The sequence below is a fragment of the Peromyscus eremicus genome, chromosome X (genome assembly GCF_949786415.1).
Source record: "Peromyscus eremicus chromosome X, PerEre_H2_v1, whole genome shotgun sequence".
NCBI lineage: Eukaryota > Metazoa > Chordata > Mammalia > Rodentia > Cricetidae > Peromyscus > Peromyscus eremicus.
Window position 1 is genome coordinate 90,732,638 of NC_081439.1, and position 17,703 is coordinate 90,750,340.

Genomic DNA, 17,703 nt, shown 5'->3' on the forward strand with positions numbered 1-17,703 from the left:
GAAATCATTCAGTTACCACCGCCCCCCACTTTTTTTTTGCTTCTGTGCCTCAGGTTCCTCATCTGTCAAAGGTGAGAGATTGAATAGCTCATGGCATAAAAATATTTGAAAAGGGGCTGGAGAGATGGCTCAGTGGTTAAGAGCACCGACTGCTTTTCCAAAGGTCCTGAGTTCAATTCCCAGCAACCACATGGTGGCTCACAACCACTTGTAATGAGATCTGGTGCCCTCTTCTGGCCTGCAGGGACACATGCAGGCAGAATACTGTATACATAATAAATAAATAAATCTTTTTTAAAAAAAGAAAAATATTTGAAAAGCATAAAATAATACCCCAATTAGAACCACTATAGTCATTTTTAACCATATCAATTAGGTTCACATCGGAGCCTCTCAGGCCGCCATACCAGCCTTCTGCTAGTGATACTGTGTGACAGATGGCATAACCAGTTGTAGCATGTTCTCCAGACTGGCTTGGAAACCGTGTCTTCTTTTCTGGGTTTAGACATTCCTCTGTGAACATAAAGTAGTAGCTGGGTATCATCTCGGCCCTTGGGAAATTTTCCTTCAGTGCAGAATTCCACAGTCAAGAGCCAGAACCATTGTGTGTGTCCAGGGTCCATTGCTGGCCCGGCTACCATTCTGGGAGCGCTGCCAGGTCCTGGTTTCAGCTCTTGGCACAAGGCAGCCTTGGCCTCCTGTGCTTTGGGTGCCTCTAACTGTTTCCTCTCCTTAGCACACAGTCCTGATCCTGTGCTTGCACTGAAGGGAGCAGGAGCAGCTGACACCTTCCCTGGAGTTCTTGCCTCCTGGGCTTGCCTTGGAGTCCATGTACATCACACGCGCACGCGCACATGCGTATGTGCACAAGTACACTAAGGGTTGAGAATTTGCCTTAGATGAATAGCCTGGCAAATTTCTTTTTTCTCCAGAGTTGACAGTCCAGCACTGAGTTTTATTTTGTTTTGTGTTTTGTTTTATTGTTGTTGTTGGTTTTTTTTTGCATTTTGGTCTTTTAAAAAATTAATTCTTTGAGGATTTCATACAGCAGATCTTTATCATATTCTTTCTCATCCCCTCAGCACTTCTGTCTGGAGGGAGACAGAAAAGGGATGAGAGAGTGTTGGATGTGGGGAGGGCAAGGAAGGTCTTTTTGGAAAACTATGCCAGAATTGGCCCAGCTCTAGAATAAGGTAAACCCTCAACCAACACCTATGTATCCCATGGAGAAACTCATTATTCTTGGATCTGGACTTGACCACACCTAGGACTCCTTTTTTTTCACATTTGGAATATGAGTTTAATAAATCCTCCATTGAGGCTGGAGAGATGGCTCAGAGGTTAAAAGCATTGGCTGCTGCTCTTCCAGAGTTTCTGAGTTCAATTCCCAGCAACCACATGGTGGCTTACAGCCATCTACAATGAGATCTGGTGCCCTCTTCTGGCATGCGGGCGTACATGCAGGCAGAACACTATGCATAATAAAAAAAAATAAATCTTTTAAAAAAATTTAAAAAAATCCTCCATTGAATGTTCTTGTCAAATGGAGAGTAAACTTTTAAATCCTCTGCTGTCTGCTTTCCAGGAGTGGGACTATAGGGACTCTAAGGTTGTTCCTTCAAATGTATTCTGCAGAGTATTATTGTTTTTAATGCAGTATTACATGTATATTTATATTTGAGACAGGGTTTCTTTGGTGGCCTTGGCTGTTCTAGAACTTACTCTGTAGACCAGGCTGGCCTTGAACTCACAGAGATCCGCCTGTCTCTACTTCTCGAGTGCTGGGATGAAAGGCGTGTGCCACCACTGCCTGGCAGAAATATGTTTTTATGAAAGGAACACTTGAGAAAGCGTTGTAATCACTTCTCGGCCTTTTGGCTAAGATCACATGGAGAAAGCGTTATATAAACCATGTTAAAGTAGCTTCCGCCTTTGCAGAAACCACTGAAGTCCGTTGTCATTCACCAGTGGTCTTCATGGTGAATCTCTGAGTGGATATATTGCTATATGCAGCATCCGTTCAATTTTAATACATTTTTTCCGGTAGAGTGTTTTCCATGTACCATCCCTGTAAAATACAGCTTGGAACATGCCAGTTGACATACGCAAGTTTATGCATTTCATTCTTTTTTCCTTGAATTGTGAAGGGAGGTGAATGGATGAAATGTCAAGGTTGCCACTTTGTGGGTCCTAAAGGCTAAGGGTGTCTAGCAGAGTCTAATAGGCCGTCTGTTCTGAAATGTCTCTATCTTTTCCCCACAGCTCCCCTTTGAACTGGAGATTTACTACATCCAGCATGTTATGCTCTACGTGGTCCCCATCTACCTGCTTTGGAAAGGAGGTAAGGCCAGCAAATTACACACCTCTGGAATCTCCACACCTTCCCTTTCTCTCTGTTTGGAGGAATCACACGCTCTTGGGTGCCCACCAGGATCTTGGGGGTGCTGCTTGGCTGAGTATCTACAGCATGCTTAATGTCAGTCCCTAGGCGCTGGGGTAGTGGGCATGAAAGAGGCCCGCAAGGAGTCTGGAGGCTGTTCAGAGCATCCCTTGTAGGTGAGCATGGTACCGCTGACTGCCTGACACAGAACCTAGGTTTGGGGTTCTCGGTGGTGGCCTGAGATTTGCATGGCACCCAGCACACCGTGTCATTCTTGTGCTTCTGCCTCCCCTGCGCCAGTGTGCACTTCAGAGTAGGAGAGAAGGAAGTCCTCCATCCTATCAAGAGACTTCGAATTCTTGACCTTTGTATCCATGGTCTCAGAACCAGAAAAGCTACTGAAAGGAGCGAGGAGTGCCCAGAATAGGAGATCATGGGATTGAAGAAAGCGGCAGACGAACGTATCATCCTTCCAGTAAAAGAAAGGGCTACAAATGTCACTTTAGCCAAGCAGGAGAGAGCACTGACCTAGTAGAGACAGACTGCGAAGGAATCTGAAGCGCTAGTGATCTCTGCTGTAGACAGAAGGACGGGACAGTTCCTGTGCCTTCTGTGGCTTCCCGAAAGCCTTTAGAACTGGAGGGTTTTCTTCTCTCCTCACCACCAGTTGCTGCTGTCCTGGTTGCTGTGATTTTTCTGGGAGACAAACCACAAAGGCCCATTTCTATCACTTTCAAAAAGGCCCGAGGCCACCTGGGGCCTTGAGCTCACTAGCTGGTACTCTTGAAGTACTGCTGGGCTCAGATGCCTCTTGTCATTCAGATAGATGTATCTCTTCTTCCCTGGCCCCATCAGGTCTGTTTCCACGTTCTTTGATGCTGCTTTAACCCGGTGATGCCACTAGGGGTCTCACTCTGTCCGCGAGCTCTTCCCTTTAGTTTGATTTGAAAGTATTGTTTTCCCTACTGAGCTTCCAGAGAAGTCTAACATTCCTTCATCCAGGAGACTCCTGCTGTTCCTCAGCTTTTTCCAGGGTGGCATAGGCAACAGTCTAATAATAGTCAAATCTCAGAAGTTCATGTATTCTGAATGGAACCAGAACACCCAGCCCATAGGTAACTGTTCCTTTCTTCTGAGATGTGTGCTTGGAAGTATGGCCAAATCCACATGCTTGTCATTAAAATGATTTTGTACTCTGAGCTCACCATCAAAAGCTATCCAGTAGCTGGGTGACATTGGTCTACCATGGAAAATACTGAGGAGTTAAGGCTCTTCCTTCTGGGGTGGGAGTAGGGGATAGGGGAGAGACAGCCTAGGATGTCATACCCTCTAAACAGGGTTGATTCTCTGCAGCCCTCTGTTGGGTTGGTTTCTATGTGTTTTGAGGCAGCTGAGCTGAGGAAATAGGGATTCTGAGTCTTCAGGTTCTACTTTTTAGTCTTCCACTTGATGAGAAGCTGCAACACTAGCAAGAGTAATAAGAGCCACAGTAAATAATACTAGCAACTACCTTTTCAATGACTACTTGTTCTGTGCAGAATATGTATACTGTACATGTTTTGTTCACATACACTTTTAAATAGTCTAATGATGGACCCTCCTATGGACAAGAAAGTTAAGGCTGAGAACATTAGCTAAAACTGTTGCTCTAAGGAATAAAGCTAGAACTCCAGGGTAGCCAAACTTCCTTGACTAGGGCTTTCTCCCACGTACCGTACTGTCCAGAAGGCCAGTTGTCTTTGACTTTACTGCATCAGCCTGGAAGTTCTGTCCTGTGTGCGTCCTTTCTCCTCTGCTTCGGTTCAACAATGTACTCAGTGTGGATTTGTTCAGCACCTCCAATGTGTCAGGCATTCGTAGCTGTACATGGGGGACCCAGGGGGACGTAGAGCATTGCAACACAGCATGGTGGGTGCTACAGAGGGGAGTGTGGAAACAGAATGCCATTTCCAAAGGGCAACTCATCTTCGTTTCTGCACCATTTCCAGGAAGATAATTGTACGTTCTTAGAGAAAATGATGCTAGTATCCAAGGTCCCTAACTCATGAGATGCACAATAGGACTGTAAGAAGAGGTGGTATGTTCTTTTATTGCTAATACCTCATTGTCACCTGAGCTTGGTGAGGATTTAGCTGGCAAGACAGGAAGAGTGATGTCCTTTTCACTCCAGGTCTGGGTGAGAGCACCTAAGCAACCCATAAAACTTGAAGGTTCTCTCCCTTCTCTCGGGATGGTGGAGAGGTCCAGGGCTCCGCTCCTTTTCTAACTCTTTGCTGCCATCTGCTGTTCACTTAGGAATTGTGAGCATGAAGAGAAAACCATGAATTTCTTCCCAAGTAAGGCTAGCGTTGTTTTTGGTCCTTATTCTTGGGCTCTACCCCTACAGGAGGAGGCATGAATCTGGAGAGATGAGACGCGAAGTCCCTGGTAAAGTAAGAAAACATAGTTTCAGGTTTCTATTCTCCTCAAGACTCTAGGAATTTTCCTGAAATAAATGCTTAGTAGTCTTGGCAGGAGCACAAAGTTCCTGTTCCTGGAGCTCAGGTGTAGGGTATTGAGTGGGAATCCCATTCCTTCCTCTTTTCCACGGGCCTTACATATCATCACAGGCCATATGGCCATTCTTGTTCGCAATGTTCTTTTCCTGCTCCAGCCTAGCTCTTCCTTTCCCTCTTTCCTTTCCTCCCAAATCTTTGCCTTTGGTTTCCTGGACTCAATTTCCCTTTTGTTTTTTGATTCTCCCCCCCCCCTTTATTGTTAATGCTTGTGGTTTTTTTTTTATTGTATCTTGCCACATTGCAGGTGTATATGCACATAGGGCACACCGTGATACTACATACATGGCAGAATGCTTGAATCTGCGTATGTAGAGGGTACAGAATGATGCTGAAGCGTGTATGACGCAGAGGGATTGAATCATGCTAATCAAACCTCGATTCTTGGAAACAGCCCCTACCTGCCCAGCAACTCCTACAGAACCAAGATGCCTATGTTTTCCCCAAGGCAGTGTAGTGCGCCCTGCCCCATGTGTTCTCTGGTAACTCCACTATCTCCTCTGGGTCATTGTTCCATCTCAACTTCAGGGGAACATGCTTTCCCCTTTATCATTCTCTTTATCACTATCACCTGCCTTCCCCCTCCTCCTTTCCCCCTCCCCCTCCTGCTAATTCTCTCATCTCCACCTTGTGTGTGAGTGGGGGGTGAGAGGCACCTATTCATACCACCATGCCTGGTTTATACAGTGCTAGGATCGAACTCAGGATCTTGTGCTTGCTAGGCAAGCAGTCTGTTAACTGAGCTGTATCCCCAGCCCTTCTCCACCCTCCTTTTCTCCACTGTGGTCACCTGTTCACTTCCCTCACATGCCCGGAAGTCTGGGGCCCGTGGTTCATAGTGTTTCCATGGCAGCATTCCGAGCGACCTCTTTCAAAGAAAATGTTAGTTGCACCCCTATCTTCTCACGGTTTGGGCCTGTAAGTTGCACTGGCTTCCACATTCCCTTCTCTTTAGCTCCCAGGGTCTTGCTTTCCCCAAGACTGCTCTGTTTGTGATAATAAACTGCTACGTCCATCTCTTTGGTGGGTAACGTCTCTCTTTCTAGCTTCGTGTCTTCCCACTTAGCTTGTACCACCATGATCAGTTACTGGAATTTTCCTTTCCCAAGCTCCTGAGAGTTTTCTGTCCCCCTCTTCCCTATAACTGGGAGCAGTTTCCAGTTCCTTTGTAGTGTGCCTGGTCTTGGCCTAGTGGAGAAAATCCAGTGATTCCAATGAAGGGCACTGAGGCTTCCGAGGCCCTATTATAATTTCCAATCAACACCATTGCTCAGTTCTTTCTCATTTTGCTTAGATCCTCCACACATTGCTCTTGGAAGTCAGGTAGAAACCTTCCCACCTTCTTCTAGTGTCCTGCCTACTATATCCAAACCTCCTATTCTTTGTGTGCTCAAAATGCTGCCCGTGCCCGTGACTGAGAAAACAAGTTAATATATGGCAATTCTCTAATACTTCACTTTTAGCTTTTTTACCCACACCACACTGCTTCATATGTTCATGTTCCGCCTTCCATCTCAGAAGAAGAGGTGGTCCTGATAGTGGCCAGTCACATCTTTTTACCTCGTGGGGAAACCTCATTTCTTCAGTTCTTTTTTTGGGTGGTTGGTTTTGGTTTTGACTTTTCGAGACAGGGTTTCTCTGTATGGCCATGGCTGTCCTGGAACTCTAGAACAGGCTGGCCTTGACTGCAGAGACCCACTGTCCTCTGCTGGGATTAAAGGCACGCACCACCACCGCCCAGACAGTGTTTCCTTTTTCCTTCCTTCTTTCTTGCTTGCTTTTTTTTTAAAACTGGTTTTTCAAACAATTAAACCCAGCACAGTTCTGTCTTTGCTTTTTCCTTCTTCTCAAGCATCTAAAAAAATTTAAAGACTTGTCCAGTCCAAGCATAGTTATGAGTACAGCTCAGCACAGACTCATAAGCTTACTTAAAATATTATGAGTGTTTTTTTTTTTGTGACTTGGCTCTCTAGCATGAATTTTGTAGAGGCCACGATATCAAAAGGCTGAGGATGGCATGATGTAAATAATATTTCCAAATGTTTACTTCTTTAGGTATGATGACTTTTTTGCCTTCTTCATATGAACATCTATTACTCTGAATGTAATATATGTCCTTGAATCTACTGACTTTATAAAAAATAAAATATTATTCTTAAGGCAATCCACATAATGTTCATTAAAGCATAGCTTTCATTTCCTGGCTGTTTTTTCAACACTTGAAATATATATCACGATTAGAAATGATTTACAACTAGAAATCAGCTCAGGAACTTTGTGGAGTACATACATCCGTTCTCTCGGAGTCGGCCTTCTCCATTATTCCTTATAACAGTGCAGTCCGACATTCCCTCTTTTACCAGGATCTTCACAGAAATGCCAAAGGCCGCCAACAACACCCGTCTGACTAAACCTAATAACCAGTCTTTATCTAACAGGAAGCCTGGGGCAGGGGGCACTGTTGACTGCATCCTTCTGGAAGGTTCTGGGTTTGCCCTTCCCAAGTCTCCCTTTCTTCTGGCCTGCTCTCCTCACTGATATGCTTTCACAGCGTCCTTCCCAAGACCCTGTTCTGTAATCCTCTGGGATGTCTGTTTCCCAAGAGGTCTGTTCCAGGCACATTCCCTCTTCAAGATTCTGCCAGCATTTTGTGTATTTTTGTAGCTTAACTGTCAGTCAGTGTGAGACCGCCTGCTGCCACTACCCATAGCCCTGATTCATGGGACTGAAAAGTTGTTTATTATTATTGTTACTGTTATCATCACCATCATCATTCTATTTGTGTTTGTGTGGAGGGAGAGGGAGAGATATGTTTTGGAGGTGGGAAGTATATGCATGTGTAGGCAAGAGAATAGTTTTCAGGAGTTGCTTCTCTTCTTCCAGCTTTATGAGGCTTCCAGGCATTGAAATCAGATTGTGAGTCCTGTAGGGGAAGCATTTTACCTGCTGAGCCATCATGCCGGTGGGTCATGAGGCTTATTTTTTAAAACTCATCCCCAGCTCTTGTTGAGTGTTCCCAGCACACCTGCTTCAGCCTGATTATGATTTTACCCTTTTCACTTCCCCTCCATCATTTCTGTTTTTCTGACATTATCTAGTGGCATCACAAAGTCACTCAAGGTACAATCTAGGAAGATCCTTGTCCCTAGGGTCTCGTCTACCCATTCATTCATTCATCTACTCTATATAAAATGCTTTCTTTCAGTCAGTCTCCTCACTGGCCACTAGGGTGTGCTAGTGAGCAAACCTCAGACAGTACCTCTTCCTACTCAGCTTTTGTGAGCCAGTGCCCAGAGATAAATGAATCTGTTACAGAAAGAGGGTAAAACGGAGATGAGTACTGTAAAGAAAGGGAGCTCTCGCTTATGAGAGCGTAGGACAAAGCAAGCTGACCTAGTCTGGGGGCTCAGGAGGGGGGAGAGCGTTCCCCTTAGGAAGTAACAATTAAATAGAGATCGGAAGGCTAAGTGGGAGTTTACAGGGCACATAAAGCTGTAGAGGCCGTGAACTCTTGTGGCTGGACAAAATGTCATGCATGTACAATAGCATTGCGGCAAGGGTGAGAGTGATGGAGAAGGCGTGTGACAGTGGACCCAAGCAGCAGGTGGGTCAGGACTAAAAGGCTTTGTGAACCATTAGAGGTTGGCCATGGTGTTTTTTTTTTTTATTGTGTTTTGTGTTTTGTGGTTTTTTTTTCAGGTTGTTTATACAACACCAGGAGGCAGTGAAAATTTTAAGAAAGACCATAATGCTGGCTTATTATACACATTGATTTTGTTGCCAGATTCAAGTTCATTTATAAAATCTACAAACCTTAGTTTAATAGTTGAAATACAAAAACTGGTATTATTAAAAATGACCTTTCTAATCCTGTTCCATCCACGCTATTCCTGCCCGCACTATACAGGTAGCAACTACTTTGGGTTTTTGCATATCCCTCCATGGTTTCCTTTCATACAGTTGACCTTCTGCACCCACGGGTTCTATTATGTTTATTTCTTTATTGATGCGCATGCATGTGTGTCACTGCATGCATGTGGAGGTCAGAGGATGACCTGCCGATATGGTTGTTTCCTTCCACCAAACTGGGGGCTGGGTCTGAGGATCAAACTCAGGTCCTCGGGTTGGCAGCAAGGACTTTTCCCCACTGAGCCATCTCACCAGCCCCGGGTTCTGTTTCTTCCACGTCCCTGGGTTCAGTCAAACTTTATTTGAAAGTATTTTTTTTTTAAAAATTGTCTGCACTGAACATGTACAGACTTTTTTCTCATTATTGTTCCCTAAACAATATAGTATAACAACGTTTAATATAATGTTTATGTAGTTTTGGGTATTGTAAATGATCGAGAGATGATTTAAATTATGTGGAAGGTTTGTGTATGTTATGTGTAAACACTGTTCTGTTTTGTATAATCATCTGGAGCAGTGCTTATTTTGGTATCTATGTGGGTTCCTGGAACCAAGCCTCTTGGATATCAAGGGATAACTATACAAGGAAGTGAAAAAAAATGATTTTACCCCGTCTTAAGACAAATACGCAAAACCAGCATCTCTGCTGTCGCTGTCGCTGTCGCTGTCGCTCGGGTGTCTGTTGCTGTGCTTTAGCTTAGAGAACTGTTTCAGTTAGGCTCGCAGGTATCTTTCTTTCCTTTGCTTTCTATGGCGGCTTAATATTCCGTAACAGCGATGGTAGAATGTGGTGTAAGAATGACAGTACTTTCTCTAGCACAGCTAAGGCCGGGATTCCTTCCAACGTTAGCTCACTTCATCACAACACTTGTAGGGAGGTGTCCCTGTTATCCTCCATCGAAGAAATGGATGCTTAGTCAGGGGCAGAGGCATCATTTGAATGAGAGGCTGTGGGTGGAGGCCTCTTCCCTTTAAACAGTGACATGGGCTTACAAGAGTGGACCACGGTTTATTGACTGATGTGCATGTGGGTTGTTTCCACACAGATTTACAAGGACAGTGTTTTTCCAGTCTTTTGTATTTTTGCCGATCTGGTGGGTGAAAAGCCAAACCCAAACCAAAATAGTATAGCAGTGCAATTTTCTTCTCAGTTTCTTTGAGTGCAGCTGAGCACTTTAGAAACCTGTTTGCAGTCTGCTCACCTTTCTCTCCTTGCTAGGGATGGAACCCAGGGCCTTATGTATGCTAGACCAACACTTACCACTAAGCCACACTCCCAGTCCCTTCTTACATATGTTCGGGATTGCATTTGGTTCCCCTTCTTTGAACTCTGTGCTTCTCCTATGTGCTCATTTTTTCTATTCTGTCAGTCCTTAAATACATTGAATCCCAATAGCTCTTTACATATGAATAGCAGACATGGTGCCAGGCTTTGTTGTCTTTTGACCTTATTTGTGCTTGATTTTGATCGGGCAGAATTTCTATGTGATTTTAAGTTGTCCGTCTTTACTTCCATGGCCTCTGGCTTTTGAGTTGCGTTAAGAAGGCCTTTCCTCCTCTGTGGTGACCTATAAACATGTAGTAGTAACCCTCCCTTATTTATCTGTGGAAGTACAGTCCAAGGCTCCCAGTGGGTGCCTGGAACTTGAGGTAGCACCAAAACTTGTATGTACTGTGTTTTTTCCCTCTGATGATGTTTTCATGTATAAATTAGGTATAATGAAGGATTAATACTAGCTATCATTAAAATAATCATAGCAGCTCCTGCTTTCTCTAGTGCCATTCCTTGGAGTCCAGCCTTGCGGCTCACCTTCTTCAGTGGTGACAGTTGGCTCCCAGTGGCTTCCCCTTCACCTTAACCCTTCGTTCTACTGGATTCCAAAGGCACTTCTCAAGTGTTCCCCTATTTAGAAAGTTTCAGTGGTTCCCATAGAACCCAGCCTCTAAGTTTTCTCTACCACATCTGTTTCAGCCCCTTCCTCGCCGTCTAAGGCTTGGCCCTCCCAGAATCCTGTGTGTTCCCCGAGCTTCCCGTTCATGTCTGTGTGCGTTGGCAGGGCAGCAGCTTCTGCTGAGAGTGGCCTTTTCCCTGCCAGCCCTGGGCCTGGACAACATTCATTTCTCTAAACCCCCCTCAGCTGCAGCCTTCTCCAGGAAGCACAGACTGAAACCCCAGGCCCCCCTCCCTTGACTGCCTCCTTCCCTCCTGCTCCCCTCCTTCTGCAGGCTGCTGAGCAGGTGGCTCGTGGTGTCTTTTTACATCTGGGGCCCCTGAAGTACAGGGAGGTTTTTCTTTTGTTATTGGTTCGAGAGTGGAGTGACTGAGAGACCGGACCCCCTGCCCCACATTGCACGCACACACATATGCCTAAGGGAAGGTGTGTGTCTTTTAAGCTGACTGTTGTTGTCTGTGTGCTACACACTTTTGTTTTACTTTTGCTTGTAGAATCTTGATCTCATTTCATCTCCACACCGCCCCTAGACTTATGGGAGCCTCACACACCTGGGGCCCATGACCTTGAATTAAAAAAAAACAACAAAAAAAAAAAACCCAGCTATATCATCTGGATTAACTCCAAGTGAAATGAAGTGTTTCAGTGAGTTATTGAATATCAGCAACTAACTCCAGTTAAACCTACAGCACTCAAGCATATTTTCCTTAATGTAAACCACAGATCTTCTCCTCTTGTGTTACTGTTTGCTGCAGATAGCTAAGAAAAGCATTCATATTTATCAGTGCCTAAAACTTTGCATATTTGCTCTTTGAAAATCTTTCGATAACCAGATTGTAATATGATTGGTTTCTTTTGTACTTCTCTGTGTCCTGTGCTTTAACGTTTTTATTCAAGGCTGTGGACGGAGCTCGGGTGATAGAGGACTCGGCCTCCCACTCTATGAAGCCCTGGGTTCAGTCAACACCACATTGCGTGTAATCCCAGCACTTGGGTGGTGAAAGCAGGAGGTTAAGGTGTTCCAGGTCATCCTTGGGTACATAGTGAGTCTCGCCCCAGACCCGCCTGGCTACTCAAGACCCACCATATGCCTGTGTGTGTGTGTGTGTGTGTGTGTGTGTGTGTGTGTGTGTGTGTGTACTCTGAGAGGAAGGAATAGTTACGTTTCTTCAACTGCCCCAAGGGTCCATGGTACCAAAAACTGAGGAGTACTTTTTATGGAGTTTATCCCAGTACTTGAAAAGGGGCAGGCAGGCTGGCTTCCATACACCACGGAATTGCTGGGTTCAAAAATTGATATTTTTGTGCAGTGGTGGCGCACGCCTTTAATCCCAGCACTCGGGAGGCAGAGCCAGGCAGATCTCTGTGAGTTTGAGGCCATCCTGGTCTACAAAGCGAGTTCCAGGAAAGGCGCAAAGCTACATGGAGAACCCTGTCTCGAAAAAAAAAAAAATTGATATTGCCAGTTGCTAATGGACTCTGGCATAGGGGTTAGTGCTTTGAGGTCTCTGTCTATTTGTCACTTTGCAGGCTGGGGTAGTACTAGGACCTACCTTCTTGATTGTCACGAAGATCACCGGAGCTGATGTGTGTGCTTGCCAAGTCCATAGACCGGCGTCTGGTGATTTCCTACTGTTGTTATTATTATTCTCCACTATTCTCTTGCCTCTTATGAATTTACATCTGTGTCTTCTGACTAGACTGTGGGCTCTGGGGGTGAGGATTATGCCTTGATCAATTCTAAAGCCACAGAGCCCTGTATGGACAGATTGCATGATTAGCAGTGGATTTAGCGGCTTCTGCTCCCCTCTTTGAGATGCTGATTTCTCCCCAGGGCCAGATGCTCCTATTACCTTGCTCTCCCGCTCTGGCTGAGCTTTGCTACTTGGGCTGCTCTGCTTTACCCACGCCAGAGGCGAGCTGCCTGTGGACAGGCGGTGCAAGCTGGAAGCACCATGGGCACTTTAAAAGACTATGGCCAGCACCAGACTCCTCATTTTTAGACCCTTCTCCCAACTTGGCCCGCCTTCCTTGCTGTCCTCCGTTTCTCTCCAGTTCAGTCCCCTCCATTGCTTCATCTTCGCCACTGACCAGTTCAGAAGTTTGGACTTCAAACCCCTAGCAGTGCTGGCACATTTTGTCCCCTCCCCACACCCCACAACCCCCCGCCCCGGCCTCCAGCCTAGTAGAGTTTCTCATTCTCTAAGATGGGGCTTACTTTTGTTTTCTCACTCGCATCCTTACCTCCCCTATACGCTTCCTGCCCTCCACCAACTCTGTCCCTCATAGCATCAGAACAAGCTGTCTAAAAGAGCCGATCTATTAGATTTTGTCCACTGCTTGTAACTCACCTAGGATTTTTTTTTTTTAACATGTCCGTTCCTTCACGTGGCATTAAAGATCACTTACAATCTGACCTTGTTTCCCATCACTCGGACTCTGACCCTATTACTTAGTCCTTTTGAAACAACCAATCTGCTGTACACACACACACACACACACACACACACACACACACACACACACACACCAATGTTTCCCTGGTGGGCTCCAGGCCCTTCTTTGTAAATTAGCTCAAGGCTGCAGCCTTTTTTATCACTGAGGCAGCTGGAAAGCACATTTTCCTTTTTGTTGTTGTTTGTTTTTCGAAACAACATAGCCCTGGCTGTCCTGGAACTTACTCTGTAGACCAGGCTGGCCTTGAACTCACAGAGATCTGCCTACCTCTGCCTGAGTGCTGAGATTAAAGGCTTGTGCTACCACCATCCTGCTTTTTTAAAAAGATTTCTTTTTATTATTTTAATTTTATGTATGTGTCGGGGGGAGATATGTACACATGAATGCAAGTGCCCACAGAGGACAGAGGTGTGAGATCCCCCTGGAGCTGGGGTTACAGGCCATTGTAAGCCACCTGATGTGAGTGCTGGGAATTGAACTAAGTGTCAGGAAGAGCAGTATGTGCTCTTCACCATAGAGCCATCTCTCCAGCCTACATTTTCCTTTATGTCCCTTTTTCCTTGCACTTTTAAGATGTCCATTGACCTTAATTGCCACAGCTAGCAGATGTTTATCTGTATTTCACCACCAGGTGGCAGCAGTCACACATTTTTAATCTCAGGAGAACAAGTTAAGTTTGGATATTTGTTTTAAATCACTAAATGAATACTAAATATTGATTAAGTTAATCATTTTTGTAATTGAAATGCTGTGGGAGCAAGGGAGATGGAGAAGTCCACAAGCCCTCTAGGATTTGGGTCTAGGTGACAGGGTGGGAGAGAGTGTTACTAACAGAGAAAAGGCACAGAAAGGAGCATATTTTAGGAAGTGATTTTTTTTTCTGACTGCTGTAACAAAAATGCCAGGTATTAAATATCTTATAAATATCAGAAATTTATGGTTCCATTCTGGAGGCTGAAAAGCCCAAGATCCAGGTACCAGCAGATGTAGTGTCTGGTGAGGGCCCTTTCTTCATGGGTGCCTATCCTATGTCTGTCTACATTCACGCATGTGCCCCAGATGAACAGGTCCTCTGCGGCCTATTTTATAAGGTCACTGATCCCATTCATAAGGGCTCTACCGTCTACTTCCCCACGTTCTAGCGTCATCCCGTTGGCAGTGAGGTTTCAACATGAATGTAGGGGACAAGTGTTCCATCTGGAGCAGAAAGGAGATGGTTGAGCTTGAGGTGCTTCTAACCTATTCAGGCTGAGTTGTCCAGGAGACAGTAGGATAGAAAGGTCTGGAGCTATTTGGGGGGAGTTCTGGGAAGGGGTCGTAGACTTCAGTGTCGTCAGTATAGAAGCAGAGATAGAAGTTTTGTAATGGATGAGTTGGTCCAGGGTAGCCAGGTGGCTGGTGAGGTCAGGGAACCTGGAAAACAAAACGCTTGGAGTAAAGCAACCTGCAGAAGGTGGACAGAGGAGACGGGCTGTTGGGAGATTGCAGGAATGGTCAGAGCAACAGGAGGACAGCTGAGTTGTCCAGAAGTGAAAAGAGTAGCAAGTTCCACTTGAATAGCAGTAGCCAAACCATGTGGGAGCTGAGAAGTACAAGATCAGGCTTCTGGAGAAGAGGAAAGGTGTGTGTGCCAGGGGTGAGGGCCCATGGGCATAGCAGAACCAATGGGAGAAGTTGCCCTTCGGTGCTGCCTTGGTGTTGCCTCTTCTCTGTTCTTTCCTTTGTCTCCTTTCCCCAGGAGTGGGTGTCTTCAAATCCCATGGTAAGGTCAGTGGTGTGAGAGAACTTTGGAAGTATTGCGGAGAATCGGGACTCAGTGAATCATGAAGTTATGACGTGTGCCCAGAATGACAGGGGGCTTGGTGGTGAATTAGAAATGATAATGCCGAGAGGACCAGGTGATGAGGAGTGTGGAAGAGGAGTCTAGGTTCTTTGAGGACCGTCCGTAGAGTTGTTTTGTGTGTATGTTCACGTGTGTGTGTCTGTGCTCGTGTGGAGGCATGTGTAATACAATGCATGTGTGTAGGCCGGAAGTCGGCCTCTAGTGTTGTTTCTCAGGCACCATCCACTTGTTCACATGTGTGTGTCTGTGCTCATGTGGAGGCATGTGTGTAGACCGGAAGTCAGCCTCTACTGTTGTTCCTCAGGCACCATCTACTTGTTTGGGAGCAAGGCTCCCTCATTGGCTTGACACTTATTGAGCAGGCATGGCGGGATGGCCAGTATGCTGCAGGGATCCATGTCTCTCCACCCGAAATTATAAATGCATGCATGCCGCAATACTTGTTTTTTTATTTTTATTGGAAATAGATTTTTTTCATGCAATATATTCTGATCACACTTCCCCTCTCCCAACTCCTAGAAACTTCTCACCTCCTCACCCACCCAAATCTATACCCTCTCTTTCTCTCATTAGAAAACAAACACATACATACCATAATTTGTAAGCAAAAGACTTAAACAAGGTTAAAACATGCCCAAACAAGGCATTAGGAGACAAAAAAAATCTCCAAAAAATCCCATTGAGCTTGTTTTGTGTTGGCCTTCTGCTTCTGGGCATAGGGCCTGTCCTTAAGTGTGGTTTGTGTTCCCAGTGAGACTCCTTTGGAGAAACCTAATTTTTCCTTTGTGAGCAGTAATTAACTGGAGATAGCTTCAGGGTTAGGGGTGGGGGCTTGTGTACACTTCCCCTTTCAGCACTGGGATCCTGTCTGGCTTAGAACTGTGCAGGCCCTGTGGATGAACTCACAGTCCTGTGAGTTCATATGTGCATTGTCCAGTTGTGTCTAGAAGGCCTTGTTGTAGAATATTATTTTAAGGTGTGTTACTTTTGTTTATGTTGCATTTGTTTAACTCTGTGAATCTGTGTTACTGTGCCTGTCTAAAACACCTAATGGTCTAACAAAGAACTGAATGGCCAAAGCAAGTCAGGGGAAAGGATAGGTGGGGCTGACAGGCAGAGAGAAAATAGAGAAGGAGAAATCTGAGAGAGAGAAAGAAGTAGCCAGAGAAGGAGGAAGACTCCAGGTGATACACAGCAAGCCATGGAGTAAGAGAAAGATTTACAGAAGTAAGAGAATGGGAAAAGCCCAGAGGCAAAAGGTAAATGGGATAATTTAAGAAAAGCTGACTAGAAAAAAGCCAGGCTAAGGCCTTTGATTTATAATTAAGAATAAGCCTCCGTGTGTGATTTATTTGGGAGCTGGGTGGCGGGCCCCCAAAAGAGTAAAAAACAAATGACAACAGCCTTGTTTCCTTGGTGTCCCCCATCTCCTCTGGCTCTTACAATCCTTCTGCCTCCTCTTTCATAGAGTTCGTGAGCTCTGATGGGGAGGGATTTGATGGAACTGAGTGTTCCAAGGTCTCTCGTTCTCTGCACATTGTCCAGCTCTGGATCTCTGTATTTGTTCCATCTGCAGCAGGAAGAAGCTTCTCTGATGATGGCTGAGCAAGATGCCGATCTATGGACATAGCAGAATGTCATCAGGAATCATTTTATTGCTTTGTTTCTTTAGCAGAACAGTAAACACCTGGTTTTTACACAGGGGTCCACAAGGCAATCATCTTACCAACTGAGCTATCCCATAGAACTATTTTTTAACGATTTGATTACTTTGTATATATGGTGTTACTTTATTATTTTTTGGGTGTATGGGTGTTTGGCCTGCCTGTATGTCTGTGTACCACATGCATTGCAAGTGCCCGTGGGGTCCAGAAGAAGGTGTTGGATCCACTGTAACTGCAGTTACAGGTGGTTGGGTGCTGGGAATTGAACATGGGTCTTCTGGAAGAGCAGCCAGCGTTCTTAACCACTGAGCTATCTCTCCTCTCACACCCAGTCCCCGTTCTTGATGATAGAAGTAGCTTGTACATTGAGTTGGGTGGGGTGTTACACACTTTGTAATCCCAGCACCCAGGAAGCTGAGGCAGGAGGATCTTGAGTTTGAGGCCAGGGTAGGCCACAAAGGACTCTGTAGGAGAGGGAGAAAGGAAGGGAGGAAGAGAAGAAAGGGGAGAGAATGGATGAGAGTATTTCTGCTGTTGCATCTGTCAACATGTTACCCACTTGCTAGCAGTGACTCCTGAACACTTGAAATGTTGCTGGTGGGACTGAGGAATTGAACTCCTAATTTGGTTTGAAGTTTAATTTGAGTAGAAATTTCAATGGCGACATGTGGCCAGGTGTTACTGTGTTGGACAACCTTGTTCTAGAAGATGGGAGAGCAGCATAGGACCATGCTGAGTCAGAAATCCATGCACTTTTCTGGTCCTGCTCTGAACCATTCTGCAGCCTGAGTAGAGGAGAGTATCTGGCTTGGTGGGGCTTTCTAAGTAGGGTCAATTCTGTTGAACATTGGGAACATGAAGGATGTTGGGGATAAGAACCCTGCCACCACCTTCCAGCTTTGGACAAGTCACCCCGGGAATGACAGCGGAATGTGACACAGGG

The 17,703-nt window shown here is 45.4% G+C and overlaps 1 protein-coding gene across 1 annotated transcript in view; it reads left to right on the forward strand.

Moving 5' to 3' along the window:
- Nucleotides 1-17,703, forward strand: part of Tmem164 (transmembrane protein 164) — a 161,314-nt gene that overhangs the window by 124,809 nt on the left and 18,802 nt on the right. The window contains 1 exon segment of the mRNA XM_059249919.1: nucleotides 2,263-2,341. Within this exon segment, the coding sequence (XP_059105902.1) occupies nucleotides 2,263-2,341 (79 nt within the window).